This window comes from Accipiter gentilis, chromosome W, assembly GCF_929443795.1.
Source record: "Accipiter gentilis chromosome W, bAccGen1.1, whole genome shotgun sequence".
In the NCBI taxonomy this organism is placed as follows: Eukaryota; Metazoa; Chordata; class Aves; order Accipitriformes; family Accipitridae; genus Astur; species Astur gentilis.
Genome location: NC_064918.1, coordinates 27,007,191 through 27,025,565, shown reverse-complemented (window position 1 = coordinate 27,025,565; position 18,375 = coordinate 27,007,191). Strand labels below are relative to the sequence as shown.

The 18,375-nt window shown below is 44.7% G+C and overlaps 1 protein-coding gene across 2 annotated transcripts in view; it reads right to left on the bottom strand.

The window, feature by feature from the left end:
• Positions 1–2,746: 2,746 nt before the first annotated feature.
• The window catches only part of LOC126035479 (mitochondrial nicotinamide adenine dinucleotide transporter SLC25A51-like), a 39,392-nt gene continuing 23,763 nt past the window's right edge, over positions 2,747–18,375 (bottom strand). Inside the window, exons 1-2 of one of the 2 annotated variants that reach the window (XM_049794116.1) lie at positions 9,518–9,547; positions 2,747–5,191 (exon numbers count right to left, since the gene is read on the bottom strand). In XM_049794116.1, coding sequence (XP_049650073.1) covers positions 4,280–5,152 — 873 coding nt within the window. In that variant the 5' untranslated portion in view covers positions 5,153–5,191; positions 9,518–9,547 and the 3' untranslated portion in view covers positions 2,747–4,279. Of the gene's footprint in view, positions 5,192–9,517; positions 9,548–18,375 lie in introns of those variants that run through there. The other variant, XM_049794115.1, reaches the window with a different exon arrangement.

The following is an 18,375-nucleotide window of genomic DNA, read 5'->3' as shown; positions in this document are numbered from 1 at the left end:
GTTTTTTTACCATGCATCATTCCATGCTTTATACAATTGATTGAATGTGTTGTAACTAATATGCAATTTGTAACTACTGTTTCACTTGATGGTGTTAAACAGATTCGCGCTGTGCAACGAACCATGCCGTCGGTAGTACAGATTGTATGAAATGCTCTTTTCTGGCTTTTCTATATAGCTATCTTTTCTCAAAACCACCATGGGTCCCGAATCAATCTTTGAGCCAGGGGGTGGTGTAAGAGACTGAATTGTTATCTCGAGCCATTTTCCTCAAAGATTGTTAGGTGTGAGGGAGTGGACTGTCATCTCAAGGAACTGTGAACTGTTTATCTCAAGCCCTTTGTCTCTGAGATGGCCTGTTTAAGCAGGACACTCCTCTGTCCATAAGGACGATTACCAGGCCATTCAGGCATCCAGGGGAGGAAACAGGGCTGGAGCTGATAAGATACTGGTTTCTGGTGTTGATCACAGGAAGGTCCTGTGATAGACGAAACCTGCAGCACATGACATCATCGAAATATGCCCTATAAAAACCGTAGAGACAAGCCGTGGGCCTTTTTTCTTCACCACCGAAGAACTGAAGATTGAGGACCAACGGGACACGGCTGGATCCGTGGAGGTGACCATCCTAGCAATCCTATCCCAAGTGCTTGCTTGATTTCTACCTTTTCTTCAATTCTATCTTATCTCCACTATTTTCCACTTTTGATACTTTTGATAATAAAAGCTCTTTTGAGTATACGGCATTTGACCTCATTTGTGTCTTAATCTCATTCTTGGGATCATATTGAAACCTTCCCCGACACTGGATCAGGACAGTATGGAATACCCCTTTGGCCACTTTGGGTCAGCTGCCCTAGCTGTGTCCCTTCCCAACTTCTTGTGCCCCTCCAGCTTTCTTGCTGGCTGGGCATGAGAAGCTGAAAAATCCTTGACTTTAGACTACTGAGCAACAACTGAAAACATCAGTGTTATCAACATTCTTCTCATACCAAACTCAAAAACATAGCACTGTACCAGCTACTAGGAAGACAATTAATTCTATCCCAGCTGAAACCAGGACAGTGCTGTTGAAGGCAGTGCCTTGTCTGTGGCAGTTTGTGTAACTGGCCATGTCAGTGTCCTGTGTATGTCCTCTGTGTGTGTGTTTCTGGGATACGTGCTTTAGCTTTGCTACTGATTGAACCTGCAGACAGGAAAGTTGCAGCTGCGTCCCTCAGCCTGGGCAGAGACCCTGGGTCCCCGGGCACATTGGGCTGGGCTCCAGCAGCTGGGCCGGAGGGAATCCTCGGCCAGAGCTGCTGGAGGAGGTGGCCACTCTTAACATCACATTCTCTACAGCAGTGAACAAGTCTTTCCAACTCAGTGTAACATTTTTTATTATGAGGGAAAATATGGTGCATGTAGAATATTTTTTAAATATTTGAAGTTTCATTTTGCTAGAATATCTTATCTAGGCTCCCTTTCCTATGAAAGGTTGGACCAGATGATCTTTTGAGTTCCCTTCCAACATGGGCTATTCTATGATTCTAAAATAAAAAGTATAGACATTTAATATAAAATATTGAGTATATTCAAAAGAGGGCTGATACTGACTGTGGACAGTTTCTCTTGTTTTGCATGATAAATTAAGCATTTAATAAAGTAACTCAGTGCATTTTTATAAAAGATTTTTTTTTTTTCTCTTTTAATGTATTTGTCTTAAACTGAGCACTCTTATAGAAATGCTCACTTGATTCCTGCCCACTCCCTACCATTAGAACACTTGCTTTCCCTTTAAGGCCTTAAGTACTTATACCCAGTGCTTACACATATTGTTTTGTTTGCATATAAAATGGCTGTTTTCCTCCTTCAGTCTGCCTGTTACTATCACGCATACTTTGGAGCAGGAAGAGTTGACTAGAGAGCCTAGAAGCAGGTAGCATGCTGAGGCTAGTACAATAATTACAAACTAGTTAAGCGTACAATTAATTATTCAGTTGACTCAAAAAAAAATCTACCAGTTGTGCAATAGAAAGTCTCTCTTTGCTCAAACATCAAGCCTTTGAAAGCAGATGAAAAGCTCTGCTTTCCTCATAAAATTCTGCTAAAGCCATTTGTGAACAGGGAGATATCAGCCCAAATGGAAAGGCTTAAAATTGGAAATGAAAACTAGCTATGACAAAGCAGAGGACAGTAGCTGTGTCTGAGGCAAGGACAAACTTCTGGATTATCCTCTGTAGTTAGTGGGCTGTTGCTGCTTGAGGTAAGAAAACTCTAAAACTAAGAAAAAACACAACTGTTTTAATTATGTAATGCAGGAATCTTTCTTTTGTGAGGCTTCTTGTATGGTTGAGCGCTCTCCTTTGTGAACTAACTTGTGCCTTGGCAGGCTCCAAAGCTGCTAGAACTGTGACACTCAAAATTTTGTTTATGGGCAAAGAGAAAGTACACCTTATATACATAAGTAAAACCAAAAATTTCTTGTTAATGTAATTCAAATCTCGAGAGTCTAATCATTATTAGTCCGGATCTAATTGTTACAGGAAAAGAAAGAATAATGATGTAGTTAAAACTAACACACACACCTTCTAGTTTCTATCCCTTTTCCTGGTGTTATGCTCACTCTTTCATTGCTCTTCTGGGTCCTAAGGTCAGTGGTTTCATTCTGGTGGTGGTAGGGGAATGCTTACGGTGAATTTTTAGCCTCTGGAGTCCATGGCCAGGAGGAGTACAATGTTCATGTTGATGTTTTCTTTGGTTTTTAATTCCTCACTTGAGGATTCACTTGGGATCATGTTTATATGTTTGCTAATATACTTTTACACCTTTCTTTTTGTTGGTGGATGAAACATGCAAGTAACCTTCATGTGTAGCAGCTGACCACACCCCTGTCTTTACTGCATGTTTTTATCTGTTAAACAAATTACAAATGCTTGAAGTGTAAGTTATTAACCACACAACTCCTTTTATTGCTTTACTGTATTATCACTGATAGTTTTACAGGGCCTAAAGCCTAGGAAAAGAACAATTCAAAATAGTTTCTGAAAGCTTTCCTGCCCCCACCCCCCAAAACAAAGAACACTTCATGAACTTTCATACATAACACCCCCCCCCCCCCAAAAAAAATAAAAAAGAAAAAAAATAAGACAGTTACCTGTTTGGTAGTTATGCTTGCTTTCCCTTTAAGGTCTTAAATGCTTATACCCAGAAATCTCACTTTGTCAGTGCTGATGTAAAATTCTGCCACAGCCCAAATTAAACAGAAATAGTTTGCAAAAGATTAAAAAACCCTCTTAATCACATAGTTTGACAACCAGAGGAAGCTGTATTACTGTTTGAGCATTAGAGAGAGATCAGTTTTCATATGTTTGCAACAGAAACAAAGCAATACAAAAGCAGAAAACTTGAGTATACCAAATTTGCAAATAGAAGGTCTTTCAACAAGGAAGAACACTTTTAAAGCTTGAGATAAAATTGCTGTTTCATTCCTTCCACCTTTCCATTTCAAGGCACACACATACATAGGCACAGTCCCACTTTGCACTGGGTCAGTTTACACTGAAGTTATATATTCAGTAGCTATCCTTATGTTGATGAATGAGATGATGTTCATGTTAAAGCTGAGCAGTAAAATGGTTGGCAAAATAGTTTGTGTAGGCTCAGTTTAAACTTGAGGTTCAGAAAGAAAGTCATCCTCATCAGAAATCGGCAGCTTTGGCAGCTTCTTATTTAAACTCCAAACATAATTTAGAACCCCAATATATTTGGAAGTTTAGTTCTTAACCCTCTGTAGTGTATCAAGCAAGAGAAGTAGCTTTCATTGGCCCCTTCTTGACTTGCATATTATACAATGTGCACAGTGAAAAATTTGATCACTAGGACTATTAGGAAACATTGGAAATGATAGAATAAGCTACTAGACCAATATACAAATATATTTTTACTTCACATTTGTCTAGTTATTACACTGTGGGTAAATTTATCCACTAGCATATAAATACTTTAACTTGTTTAGAAGTATATTCAATTGCATCAAGATTTAGATGTATTGCCATTTACCCCATAAATATTGAAGGCCATTAATAAGACTAATTACCTTTCACACTAAGCAGCCACTAACAATATCACCCATCTCCCTACTGAAATGTAGCTGCTGCTTTGAATTCTCTCCAAGTTTCATGGTACTCCAAGTTATTCACAAAAAGTTCCATAAATTAATCTATTCCCAGAGACTAAGTGACTTCAAATGTATAAATACCCAAGTGAATAGAGGGGCTTCAAAGGAAGGTAACATTTTTCATAACAGCTTTAGCAAGAATTCATATGTTGCATTGATTATGCCCCAGGACAGGACAGAACGATGGTAATTCAGATGGGCTCCTCTGAAAAGATGCATCAATTTTTTATCACGTTCTAGCCAGATCGTCACAAAAACTTTTGAAAAAGACTGAAATTCACCACCAATTTGAGACTGCATGCGAGCTTTTACAACATTCATTGGGAAAAATAAGGATCCCAGCATAGCACCCAACAGCCCTCCACAGATAAAGTCATTGACCAAGTGAGTGCTATAAGAAGTTGCTTCAGGCAGACATTGTTTGATAGGTCCTCGTAGGCCAAAGAAGAGGATGTTACTGCTTCCATTCCGGAGCAGAATAGGCACCAAACCCCGATAATATTCTCTAATCCCATAGACTTTTAGTACCTTGAAAGCCTGGTAAGTGTTTGTAAATTTGTCATGATGTTTGTAGTCCTGAAGCAAAGTCTGGACTCGTTCAAAAGGTGTAAGAAGGGCTTCTGTGGTCCCTGCAAGCACTGCAGCCATGCTGCGAGTTAGAAGTTCAGGTGCACTTGTGTGACTATGGAGCAAGGAGGAGAAATCTTCATACAAGCCAAACATCAGAGCCAGGGTGGTCGTTTTTTGCATTAATGGAGGAAGGATTCCACGATAGAGATTTCGAATTCCATCTTTCTGCAGCTGGTGCACTGCATCCTTTGTTTTCAAGCCATACAACTGTTGTCGAAAGAGGACCTTCTGGATGGGAAAGGTGACTGCTATATTGGTGAAGGCTGCACAATAGCCACAAAGATAATGTTTACCAGAGCTACCCTTTATATGATGGCTGATATCTTGCTTTGAATTTGTTGGGACACAGTCTTGTGAATCCATCTTTTTTCCCCCCTTAATATATAACTTAGATTTCTTTTCCTATGTCAAAAAAAGAAAAGAATGTGAATAAAATGGCATGTGACAGCTTTTTTAGTTCACACACACATATCATGCACACTGTTCAACATTTTATATCCTGAAGAAACTTCATTAAATTCAGTGGAACAGTGTGACAAATGCTTCATCTGATAGATGATGCAAAATGCACAATTTTCTACACCAGATCCAAGGACCTGAAAAACTAGCCATTTTTCTTCCTCCCTTTATGTTTTGTTGATTAAAACCAAACTAAATTAAAACAAATAGACATATGAACCCCTCCGGTGCCACATTACAGCTGAAACTGTCAGGGACAAATAGGAAGTTTACACATTAAGTTGCCAGTACAGTATGTCAAGGGATTAAAATGCTGAATGTTCTATTCTAACACTAGTAAGATACAATACAAATTACCAAGGTTTTGGAAAACACACACACACACTATACACAGCTTAGCATTACAAATTCTGATCATTCCTGCTCATATTCCCCTGTGGCAGACAACAACGAATAATTTAAATAAGAATTTTAATTATCAGCATTAGTTTACTATAGAAAAGTAAAAGAGTATAGAAAAGCTAAAGAATACACTGAGCTGTGCTGGAGCTAAGATCCTGAAGGACACAGTGAACAGAGTTTCATTAAATAAAATGGAGAATTAGTCCTTAACAGGCCATACATGATCCGCCACTGTTGCATAATATTGTGCTCTTTAATGTTTGCCAAGGAACAGCACCATAGAAGTGATTTACGAAGATGAAGCATTTATCCTGATATGAAGTTATGACAGTAGTGAGGAATTCACATTGGGGAGCTTGTACCACTTCATCTATACTAATATATATTGTTCCTAGGATCGACTTAGTTCTATATGCATATAGTAAAATAGCCACACCCACAACTAAGCTATAGTCTTATCTGGCACCCCACTTTTATATTAAGAGTTATACCAACTCCGCTACTGCATTGGGTAAGATTGTCACTCAATAATAAAACATGTAAAACACTGAGGATTCATAAGACTTTTGATAACTATTCACCAGTTGTGTTGGCAATAGCAACCTGTGCCCAGTATCACTTCTGATTTCTTTTGAGGAAAAAAAATAAGAGATCTAACTCAGTTTTATAAGGTACATATTTCTTTCTATGGAGTAGCTGGATTTATGAAGTAAGGAGCAGTTTAAAAAAATGGCATTACTTTGATAATCCTCATGTAGTTTAAATAAGTTCTCACGCTTATGATTTGAGAACTTGCAATGATCAGGCAATGTAATTTTTCTCAGAAGTGTTTATGACAGACCCTTTGCTTTCAGCTGTAATTTCACAAGGCCTAGCTATGTCACTGTGCTGGTTTTGGTTGGGATACAGTTAATTTTCTTCATAGTAGCTAGTATGGGGCTACGTTTTGGATTTGTGATGAAAACAGTGTTGATAATACAGGGATATTTTAGTTATTGCTGAGCAGTGCTTACACAAAGTCAAGGCCTTTTCTGCTTCTCATACCACCCTACCAGTGAATAGGATGGGGGTACACAAGAAGTTGGGAGGGGACACAGCTGGGACAGCTGACCCCAACTGCCCAAAGGGATATTCCAGACCATATGATGTCATGCTCAGCAATAAAAAACTGGGGGAAGAAGAAGGAAGGGGGGACATGCAGAGTTATGGCATTTGTCTTTCCAAGTAACTGTTATGCATAATGGAGCCCTGCTTTCCTGGAGATGGCTGAACACCTGCCTGCCGATGGGAAGTAGTGAATGAATTCCTTGTTTTGCTTTGCTTGCGTGCACAGCTTTTGCTTTACCTATTAAACTGTCTTTATCTCAGCCCACGAGTTTTCTCACTTTTACCCTTCTGATTCTCTCCCCCATCCCACTGGGTGGGGGAGTAAGTGAGTGGTATTAATTGGCAGACTCCTGTGCTTGCCATGGGCTTGCTTGCCCTACTGTATATTAGAGTGTAGTGCTCGTTAGTGACTGCTTTTTGCTTTTGTTGCTTGCTGTACTGCTTACCATCTTACTCTGCTGTGCCTGGGAACATTTTGATAACAGCAATGGCAATGTGCCTGGGCTGGCAGATAGCAAGGGCATCACTGTTGTACTGGACAGGCTGGAACTCCAGTGTGACCCCGAGTCAAATGGACTGCGGATGAGTCCACGCAGGAGCAGGACACCCAGAAGCATCTGTGGCTGTGGATAAGTCCACGCCAGAGCAGGTGTATCTCCAAGCATCTGTGGCTGTAGTTATGTCTGTGCTGCAGCAGGTATACCTCTGAAGGGACTATGGACCAAGAATAAGTCCATGCTGGAGAAGGTACACCTTGAAGCATAAGTGGCTGTGCACGAGGTCATGCTGGAGCACCTCAAAGTATGTGGCCATGGACAAGCCCACAACAGAGCAGGTACACCCTTGGAGGGACTGCAGCCATGGGTAAGGCCATGTTGGAGCAGGTTCACTCCTAAAGGGACTGTGGCTGTGGGTAAGGCCATGCTGGAGCAGGTATATCTCTGAAGGCATTGTGGCCCATGGAGAAGGCCACGCTGGAACAGGTGCACCTCAAAGTGACTGTGGCTGTGGATAAGTCTATGCCGCAGCAGGTATACCCCTGAAAAGACTGTGGCTCATAGATAAGGCACCATTTGGAGCAGGTACACCCCTAAGGGACTGCAATCTGTGGATAAGTCCAAGCTGGAGCAGGGGCAAGGGGAGGAGTTCATTGTGATGTTAAACCCTATAACCTGGCCCAAAGGGACCAGAGGTGGAGATTGTAATGGAAATACCTTTAAATTGTTGTAACCCATTATTTGAGTTGGATGTTATAGGAATTACTATAGCAGGAACTACCTGAACCAACAAAGGACAAGCCTTACAAGAAGCAGTGCAAGTGCAGCAGTGCCTGACCTGAGCTGGCTTTGGTGACCAATAATTCCACGCAACACACCACCTCTCCTGTCCTGAGTGACCACCATAAGTGATGCAACCCGAAGTCATGGACTAAATGAACTCAATGGACATTTTGTGGACATTTGTGGACATTTTAGAGGGGTGGTCAATAGACCACGAGTGGTGGAATACATGAGCTGCTTCCCAATTAAAGTTTATTACAGGGGAATCAGTTCTCAGAAGTAATAAAAGCTTTGGATCACCTGTGTTCCCAATATGCACAAATTTCTGCAGCCATTACAATAGCCAATTTCTGTGCAGAAGTCCACCCCCCTGCCCTGAGGTTTCAGAACACAGCACAAGGGGACATAGGTGGTTCTGCTTTTGACAGGTAACGAGATGTCCTGGTTTCAGCTGGGATAGAGTTAACTGTCTTCCTAGTAGCTGGTACAGTGCTATGTTTTGAGTTCAGTATGCAAAGAATGTTGATAACACACTGATGTTTTCAGTTGTTGCTAAGTAGTGTTTAGACTATAGTCAAGGATTTTTCAGCTTCTCATGCCCAGCCAGTGAGAAAGCTGGAGGGGCACAAGAAGTTGGCACAGGACACAGCCAGGGCACCTGACCCAAACTGGCCAAAAGGGTATTCCATACTATGTGACGTCCCATCGAGTATAGGAACTGGGAAGTGAGGGCAGGGAATCGCCACTCGGGGACTAGCTGGGTGTTGGTCAACAGGTGGTGAGCAATTGCCCTGCGCCTCATTTGTACATTCCAATCCTTTTATTACTACTGTTGTCATTTTATTAGTGTTATCATTATCATTATTAGTTTCTTCTTTTCTGTTCTATTAAACCGTTCTTATCTCAACCCATGAGTTTTACTTCTTTTTTCCCGATTTTCTCCCCCATCCCACTGGATGGGGGGGAGTGAGTGAGCGGCTGTGTGGTGCTTAGTTGCTGGCTGGGGTTAAAACATGACACGAGATCATCTAGACCAGCGGTTTCCAAACTTTTTTGATCATGCACCCTATCAGTCAAAAATTTTTGAGCATGCACCCCAAATATATGTATTTATAAATTATACACATGTACTACTGTACTAATATATTATGTGTTATAAAATATGCACAAAAATAGAAATTAAAAAGGATGAGATGAAGAGGAAATAATCACTATATTAAAATAATTTTTATTTTATTTATTAACAGTACAAAAATATTTTCTTCTCACACTGCAATGGATTGTCTTGCATACCCACTTTGGAGACCACTGATCTAGACTGTATTTGTGCTGCCCTTAGAAATCTAGCCAGAGACTGAATAAAAGTCCAGCATATTCCCTGATCCAAGGTCCATCCTTTCAGGTTCCTATCACTTCCATACCATCCTGCACTATATAACATCTAGTCCTTCTAAGAAGACTAAGAGTTTAATAAATTTACCTGTCTAAATGACTATGGTCTTCAGAATGCAAAGACTTCACCCACTAGATTGAACACACAAAGGAAAGAAAAAAAATTTTGTACCCAACATTCTTATATATCTCTGTGTTCATAACACTGGTAAGAGATGTTATGCTATGTGATAAAAAGCTCATCTGCACACCCACAAAGGAGAACAGAAAGAAAATGGCAGGTGGAGGAGCCTGTCCTGGGTTCAGTTGGAATAGAGTTTAATTTTTTACAGGAACCTGGGAGGTGTGGGGGGGGCATAGCCGAAGCAGCTGACCTGAACTAGCCAAGGAGCTATTCCATACCATGTCACATCATGCTCAGTATATAAATGGGGAGCGGGCCGGGGGGTGCTCTTGACTTTCGGTGGGGGAAGTGGCGGAGTGTCGGGTTCTGGGCGGTGAGCAGTTGCACTGAGCATAACTCTTTTTGTATACTTTTTCATTAGTACCGTTGTTGTAATTTTTTTTGTGTTGTCCCAGTAAACTGCCTTTATCTCAACCCTCGAGGTTCCAGGTTTTTTCCTTTCCTCTCCTCCGTCTCCTCCCCATCCCACCGGAGGGGGGCGGGAGGAGTGAGCGAGCGGCTGCGTGGTCCTTTGTTACCGGCTGGGCTAAAGCCACGACAGTCTTTTTTGGCGCCCAACGTGGGGCCCAAAGGGTTGAGATAACGACAGAACTGGCCAGAGTGTGTTGAAACAAATTTGTCAAACGCATTTCTTATATTAGATAAATAGATGTTAGTCACAATGTTGATTCATTTGTTTACATGGTGGCGTTTTGTAAGTTCTTATATGGTCTATGTATTGCCTGTAGTTGCGTATCTCATCTCTGGGAGAGTGATTGGGATTATCATTTTGCTGTACTGGGCAATGTCGACTTGTGAAATGATTACATCACTGGTCATGAGGTTAAGCTGGTATCTATATGAGGCAGTGATAACATTTCCATACTTTGGGCACATTCTGTTGGGTATTATTGGTAATTACACCCAATCCATGGGGAAGTTAGGGGGGGATACTTCCCCCCGTCCGTTCGCCTCCCTTCTTTCCTTCCGACTAATTACAACAGCTTTTGAGAATTTTGAATATCCTTGGGATATACAAGCCAGTGTGCTGTTAGTGCTATGCCTCCTGAATATGTTTCAGGTCTTGTTTAGGGCTACAAAAAGGCTCTTTAAGAGGACCACCCAGAGATCTGCCCCAAAGCTGGATATTCATGGGTGGCACGGCATGTGGGAGGATATGGGCAGGTATCTAGAGAACTTCTCACCCCCAGTGGCTTGGAAGTTCACTCCTGAACAACTACAGAACCCTCATGATGTAGTAGAATATTTGAAAGAAAAATGCTGTGGCTATTCCAAAGATGTACAACTCGCTGCACTGTGCTGGGCCCTGGCCAGTATTTACCAAACACTGCTTGATATTAGACAGCACCCTCAGGGGGAAAAGATGGAAAACAGGGCAATAGGCACCGTGGCTAAGTGTACCCCGGTAAAAGGCAGCGTGGCTACCCCAACTCCGGTGACAGATACTGCAGCTAAACCAGAGAACCAACCTGTGCCAGTATCAGTCGCCCCTGTACAGAAAAAGAAACACACAAAGAAATCAGTTCCTTAGTGAGAGATGAAGATGAACCAGGGTCATCGCAGGAACAGGAGGTAGAGGCAGAACCTGAAATAATTACCCGATCCCTATCCATGAGTGAGTTGCGTGACATGCAAAAAGATTTTAGCCGCCACCCAGGTGAGCACATTGTTACCTAGCTGCTCCGATGCTGGGATAATGGGGCTAGTAGTGTGGAATTAGAGGGTAAGGAAGCCAAGCAGTTGGGATCTCTGTCTAGGGAAGGGGGCATCGACAAGGCGATTGGGAGAAAAACACAAGTCCTCAGCCTCTGGAGGCGACTTCTGTTAGGTGTAAAGGAAAGATACCCCTTCAGGGATGAAGTTACATGTCACCAAGGCAAGTGGACCACCATGGAGAGAGGTATCCAGTACCTGAGGGAATTAGATGTGCTGGAGGTGATTTATAATGATCCAGAAAATGCGCAGTCACCCACAGATACAGGTGAAGTCCAATGCACACAACCCATGTGGCGGAAGTTTCTACGAAATGCACCACCAACCTATGCCAACTCATTGGCAGTAATGTCCTGGAGAGAAGGCTATGGACAAACAGTGGATGAATTGGCTGTCCAACTCCGGCAATACGAAGGAAGTCTCTCTTCCTCCCTACGGGCCTGTGTCTCGGCTGTAGAGGAATTGTCCCGAGAGTTCCAGCAATTCAAAGTGGATCTGTCCTCCTCCTCACCTGTACAGGCCCGCATCGCAGTTATTGGGAGTAAGCGTTCCTCTGCCCAAGAGAGAGGAGAGAGAAAGTACACACGACGGGCTAACCTGTGGTTTTACCTGTGTGACCATGGAGAGGACATGAGGAAGTGGGATGGAAAACCTACCTCAGTCCTGGATGCACAGGTACGGGAGTTGCGAGAAAAAGCAACCAGAAAAGAGGATTCTTCTTGGAAAACTGCTGCTCCAGTTTCCCGTGAGCAGTCCCCCGGATGCAGTAGATGGGCTGATCTCATTTCTGATCCTCTTGAAGGGACTTCTGATTCACGCGAGCGAAAAGTGAGTAACGGATATTCTAACCAGGATTAGAGGGGCCCTGCCTCCAGCCAGGTGGAGGAGAGGGACAACCGAGTCTACGGGACAGTGTGGATTCGATGGCCTGGCACATCAGACCCACAGGAATATAAGGCTCTAGTGGACACTGGTGCACAATGTACCCTAACGACATCAAGTTATAAAGGGGCAGAACCCATCTGTATCTCTGGTGTGACAGGGGGATCCCAAGAGCTAACTGTATGGAAGCTGAAATGAGTCTAACCGGGAATGAGTGGCATAAACACCCCATTGCAACTGGCCCAGAGGCCCCGTGCATCCCTGGCAGAGACAACCTCAGGAGGGGGTATTTCAAGGACCCAAAAGGGTACCGTTGGGCCTTTGGTATAGCTGCATTGGAGACAGAGGAGACTGAACAGCTGTCTACCCTGCCTGGTCTCTCCCAGGACCCTTCGGTTGTGGGGTTGCTGAAGGTTGAAGAACAACAGGCGCCAATTGCTACCACAACAGTGCACCGACGGCAATATCGCACCAACCGAGACTCCCTGATCCCCATCCATAAGCTGATTTGCCAGTTGGAGAGCCAAGGAGTGATCAGCAAGACTCACTCACCCTTTAATAGTCCCATATGGCCCGTGCGGAAATCTAATGGGGAATGGAGACTAACAGTAGATTATCGTGGGCTGAATGAAGTCACGCCACCGCTGAGCGCTGCTGTGCCAGATATGTTAGAGCTTCAATATGAACTGGAATCAAAGGCAGCTAAGTCGTATGCCACAACTGACATCACTACTGTGTTTTTCTCAATTCCTCTGGAAGTGGAGTGCAGGCCACAGTTTGCTTTGACTTGGAGGGGCGTCCAGTACACCTGGAATCGACTGCCCCAGGGGTGGAAACACAGCCCCACTATTTGCCATGGACTGATCCAGGCTGCACTAGAAAAAGGTGAAGCTCCAGAACACCTGCAGTACATTGATGACATCATCATATGGGGCAACACAGCAGAAGAAGTTTTTGAGAAAGGGAAGAAAATAATCCAAATCCTTTTGAAGGCTGGATTTGCCATAAAAGAAAGTAAGGTCAAGGGACCTGCACAGGAGATCCAGTTCTTAGGAGTAAAATGGCAAGACGGGCGTGATTAACAAAATAGCAGCTATGTCTCCACCGACTAATAAAAAGGACACACAGGCCTTCTTCGGTGTCGTGGGGTTTTGGAGAATGCATATTCCAAATTACAGTCAAATTGTAAGTCCTCTCTACCAAGTTACCCGGAAGAAGAACGATTTTGAATGGGGGCCTGAGCAATGACAAGCCTTTGAACAAATTAAACGGGAGATTGTTCATGCAGTAGCTCTTGGGCCAGTCCGGACAGGACAAGATGTTAAAAATGTGCTCTACACTGAGGCTCGGGAGAATGGCCCTACCTGGAGCCTTTGGCAGAAAGCACCTGGGGGCACCTGAGGACGACCCCTGGGGTTTTGGAGTCGAGGATATCGAGGATCCGAGGCTCGCTATACTCCAACTGAAAAAGAGATCTTGGCAGCATATGAAGGAGTTCGAGCCACCTCAGAAGTGGTTGGTACTGAAACACAGCTCCTCTTAGCACCCCGACTGCCAGTGCTGGGCTGGATGTTCAAAGGGAGGGTTTCCTCTATACATCATGCAACTGATGCCACGTGGAGTAAGTGGGCCACACTGATCACCCAACGAGCTCACATAGGAAATCCCAGTCGCCCAGGAATTTTGGAAGTGATCACGGACTGGCCAGAAGGTAAAGATTTTGGAATGTCACCAGAGGAGGAGGTGATACGGGCTAAAGAGGCCCCACTGTATAATAAACTGCCAGAAAATGAGAGGCAATATGCCCTGTTCCCTGATGGGTCCTGTCGCATTGTGGGAAAGCATCAAAGGTGGAAGGCTGCTGTATGGAGTCCTACATGACAAGTTGCAGAAACTGCTGAAGGAGAAGGTGAATCGAGTCAGTTTGCAGAGGTGAAAGCCATCCAGCGTTAGACATTGCTGAAAGGGAGAAGTGGCCAGTGGTTCTATCTCTATACTGATTCATGGATGGTGGCAAATGCCCTGTGGGGGTGGCTACAGCAATGAAAGAAGAGCAACTGGCAGTGCAGAGGTAAACCCATCTGGGCTGCCGCACTCTGGCAAGATATCGCTTTTCGGATTGAGAAGCTAGTGGTAAAAGTACGTCATGTAGATGCTCACGTACCCAAGAGTCGGGCCACTGAAGAACATCGAAACAACCAACAGGTGGATCAGGCTGCCAAGATTGAAGTGTCTCAGGTGGACCTTGACTGGCAACGTAGGCATGAGCTGTTTATGGCTCAGTGGGCCCATGATAACTCGGGCCATCATGGAAGAGATGCAACATATAGATGGGCTCGTGATCGAGGGGTGGACTTGACCATGGACACTATCGCACAGGTTATCCATGAATGTGAAATGTGCTGCAATTAAGCAAGCCAAGTGGCTAAAACTCCTGTGGTATGGAGGGCAATGGCTGAAATATAAACAGTGGGAGGCCTGGCAGATTGACTATATCACACTCCCACGATCCCGCTAAGGCAAGTGCCATGTGCTTACAATGGTGGAAACAACCACTGGGTGGCTGGAAACATATTCTGTGCCCCATGCCACTGCCCAGAACACTATCCTGGGCCTTGAAGAGAAAGTTTTATGGCGACACGGCCCCCCAGAAAGAATCGAGTCAGACAATGGGACTCACTTCTGAAACAACCTCATAGACACCTGGGCCAAAGAACATGGCATTGAGTGGGTATATCACACCCCTTATCATGCATCGGCCTCCAGAAAAATCGAACGATACAATGGACTGCTGAAAACTACATTGAGAGCAATGGCGGGTGGAACTTTCAAACATTGGGATACACATTTAACAAAAGCCACCTGTTTAGTTAATATAGACGATCTGCCAATCGGGCTGGCCCCGCCCAACCAAGACTTCCACATACTGTAGAAGGGGATAAAGTCCCTGTAGTGCGCATGAGGAGTATGTTAGGAAAGACAGTCTGGGTTAGTCCTCCCTCAAGCAGAGGCAAACCCATTCAAGGGGTTGTTCTTGCTCAGGGACCTGGGTACACCTGGTGGGTGATGCAGAAGGATGGGGAAGTTCGATGTGTACCTCAGGGAGATTTGATTTTGGGAGAGAATAGCCAGTGAATTAGGCTGTATGATATTTAACTGCTAAATAACCTGCCAATGCATGTCATTGTATCTATAGTGTCTATATGCCATATCAAGGGTATTACCGTAATAATTACCCAAATGACTGCAGGATGGACTTTGAAACTGAGCCAAGTACAACAGTGATAGAACTTGAACTGGCGCCCAGCAATTTCCCTCAAGATCAACAGCTTTGACCTGCAGACCAAGGGTGTGGGTTACACCAAATGTACCAGCCATAAGTTCCAGAGGCAGCATACAACAACCCAACACCTCACACCATCTCTCTTATCCTGAAGAACTGTTACAACAGATGGAGCCCCAAAGTCATGGACTAAATAAAATTGATGGACACATTGGAGGGATATCCCATCGACTAAGGGAATACTATTTGTGTGTGTGTGTGGGGGGGAGGGGGGGGTGTCCATATACTTATATATAAGACAAGGAAAGTGCTGGTAGTGGTTGATTGGAAAATGTAAGATCTGGGCATGATGTAGGTGGTATAGAATAAGGGGTGGATAATGTCCTGGGTTCAGATGGAATAGAGTTAATTTTTTACAGGAACCTGGGAGGTGTGGGGGGGGCGGGGCATAGCCGAAGCAGCTGACCTGAACTAGCCAAGGAGCTATTCCATACCATGTCACATCATGCTCAGTATATAAATGGGGAGCAGACTGGGGGGAGCTCTCAACTTTTGGTGGGGGAAGTGGTGGAGTGTCGGGTTCTGGGCGGTGAGCAGTTGCACTGTACATCACTCTTTTTGTATACTCTTTCATTAGTGCCGTTGTTGTTGTTGTAACTTTTTTTTGTGTTGTCCCAGTAAACTGCCTTTATCTCAACCTTCGAGGTTCCCGGGTTTTTTCCCTTTCTCTTGTCTGTCTCCTCCCTATCCCACCGGAGGGGGGCGGGAGGAGTGAGCGAGCGGCTGCGTGGTCCTTTGTTACCGGCTGGGCTAAAGCCACGACAGAGCCCAAATAATATCCTGCCCTGGTTCCTCCCAGGCCCATCACTGGAGATCTAGAAGCCCATCAGACTCATCTCCACAAGCCTAGAAGAGCACAGAGGCACAAAGGCAGGTGGGCAACCCAAATTAGGGACTCAGAAACAGACACCCTGTCTGGACCCCTCCCAGGACTGTCCCAGGAGAGCCTCATCCCCAGTACCTAGATGCAACATCCATAAAGATGAGTATAGCTAACAGAAGCAGCCAATAGATGCAGCGGTTTGTACAGCAGTCTCTTGGTTCTGCTTTGGGAGCTTCTGAGGACAGGGTCCAGGATCATTGGGGAAATCCTGGGAACACTCTGAGAAACTTGAGTTTTCCTGCTGCTGCCAAATAAGGACAAGGTAAGGGGAGCTACAAGGGCATGGGCCTGAGGAAGCTCTAGCAGCTTCTAACAAGCATGGTCAGTTGCCCTTGACCCAAGGTGCCTGGAGCCTTTGTTACAGCTACCTGCTCATGAGAGAGGGTCAAAACCCCTTTTAACTGGTGCTAGGGAGAGGCCTATAAAACAGCCAGGCCTGGAGTACAGCCTCCCAAAGGCAACAGCTATTACAGAGGGGGATCTTCATCACAGTTCAAACCAGCCTATATGTTTTCAGGTATGGTGGTGACATGCCATAGGGCATATTTCTCAGCAGGTATTAGAGCAGCTGTCCCTGCCAGGGCAGAGGCTTTGACCTAGACAGAGCTTTAGATGGTGGATGCAGCCTTGCAAGTATAGGCTGTAGGGAGTGCCTGGGGCCTTTCCCTGAGGCTGGTAGAGGTGGCCTTCTTTCCTGCAGTCACCAAGTGGAGGAGTTACAGGAGGAAGTCAGCAGGCTGTGCAGCAACACCGACAATCAGAATCTTCTCAGAGACACAACAGCTTCAAGAGCCCTGCACCCCAGCTGCAGTGGAAACACAGACAAGAGTCTGTCCCTAGCAGAATGGCAAGTGCAACCTCTGGGGAGGGTGAAAAATGAAAGCTGGTGACTTCTGGCAACAAGAGGAAGGCTACCAGCTCCACCTGAAGGCTTGCAAATATGGAACAGATTCACTGCCCTCAAAGCTGAGGAGGAGTTGAATGTGCTTTCAAGCAAAGCATCTAGGCCAACCGACCCTAAACCATGCAAGATCACCAGGAGGAAGTGGTGAGTGATGGTAGTGGGTGACTCCCTGCTGCAAGGGATGGAGGCACCCATCTGCTGACCTGACCTGTCATATAGAGAGGTTTGTTGCTTGCCAGAGGCCTGGATCTGGGATGCTATGGAGAGACTGCTGAAGCTTGTCTGACCCTTTGACTATTACCCCCTTCTTCAAAAGTGACTACAGAGCTCTGGGGGTGATAATCAGAGGTATGGGGGCCTAGGTGGTGTTCTCCTTGATCCTGTCATTGAGGGGAAAGGGTGTGAGGAGGAGGGGACTGATACTGCATACCAATAACTGCTTGTGGAGCTGGTGTCAGCAAAGGGTTTTAGTTTCTATGACTACAGGTCCCTGTTTAAGGATGAACATCTGCTTGGGAGAGATGGGATCCACCTCACTAAGCAGGGTATAAGTATCTTTGCCAGCAGGATGGCTAACCTCATAAGGAGGGCTTTAAACTAGGAACGGGGAGGGAGAGAGTTACCAGCAGCCCTGTGAGAGAGTGATGGACAGTGCTGATGAGCAAAGGGTTTGGGGTGACTGAAAGGGATCACAAAAATCAACAAAGCAGGGCTTAAGTAGGGTCACCTCCAGCATCGGCATGTAAGCAAGGAAGTGCCTACAAGATACTGATGTGGGAGGGAAACAGAGCCTTTCTGGGAAATCAGCATGCTGTGGTGCGTCTCTGAAGTGCCTGTACACTAATGCAAATGCATGCAGTATTGTTGCCTACTGGGGTTAAACCATGACAGTCCTTTTTGGGGCCAATGTGGGACTTGAAGGGTTTGAGATAACAACAGATTTGATCAGAGTGTATTGGAGGGGACTTACAATTATTATATCAGTTTAACAGTTGCTGGTCGTGATGTTCACTTAACTGGTCTTGATATTGGTTTAT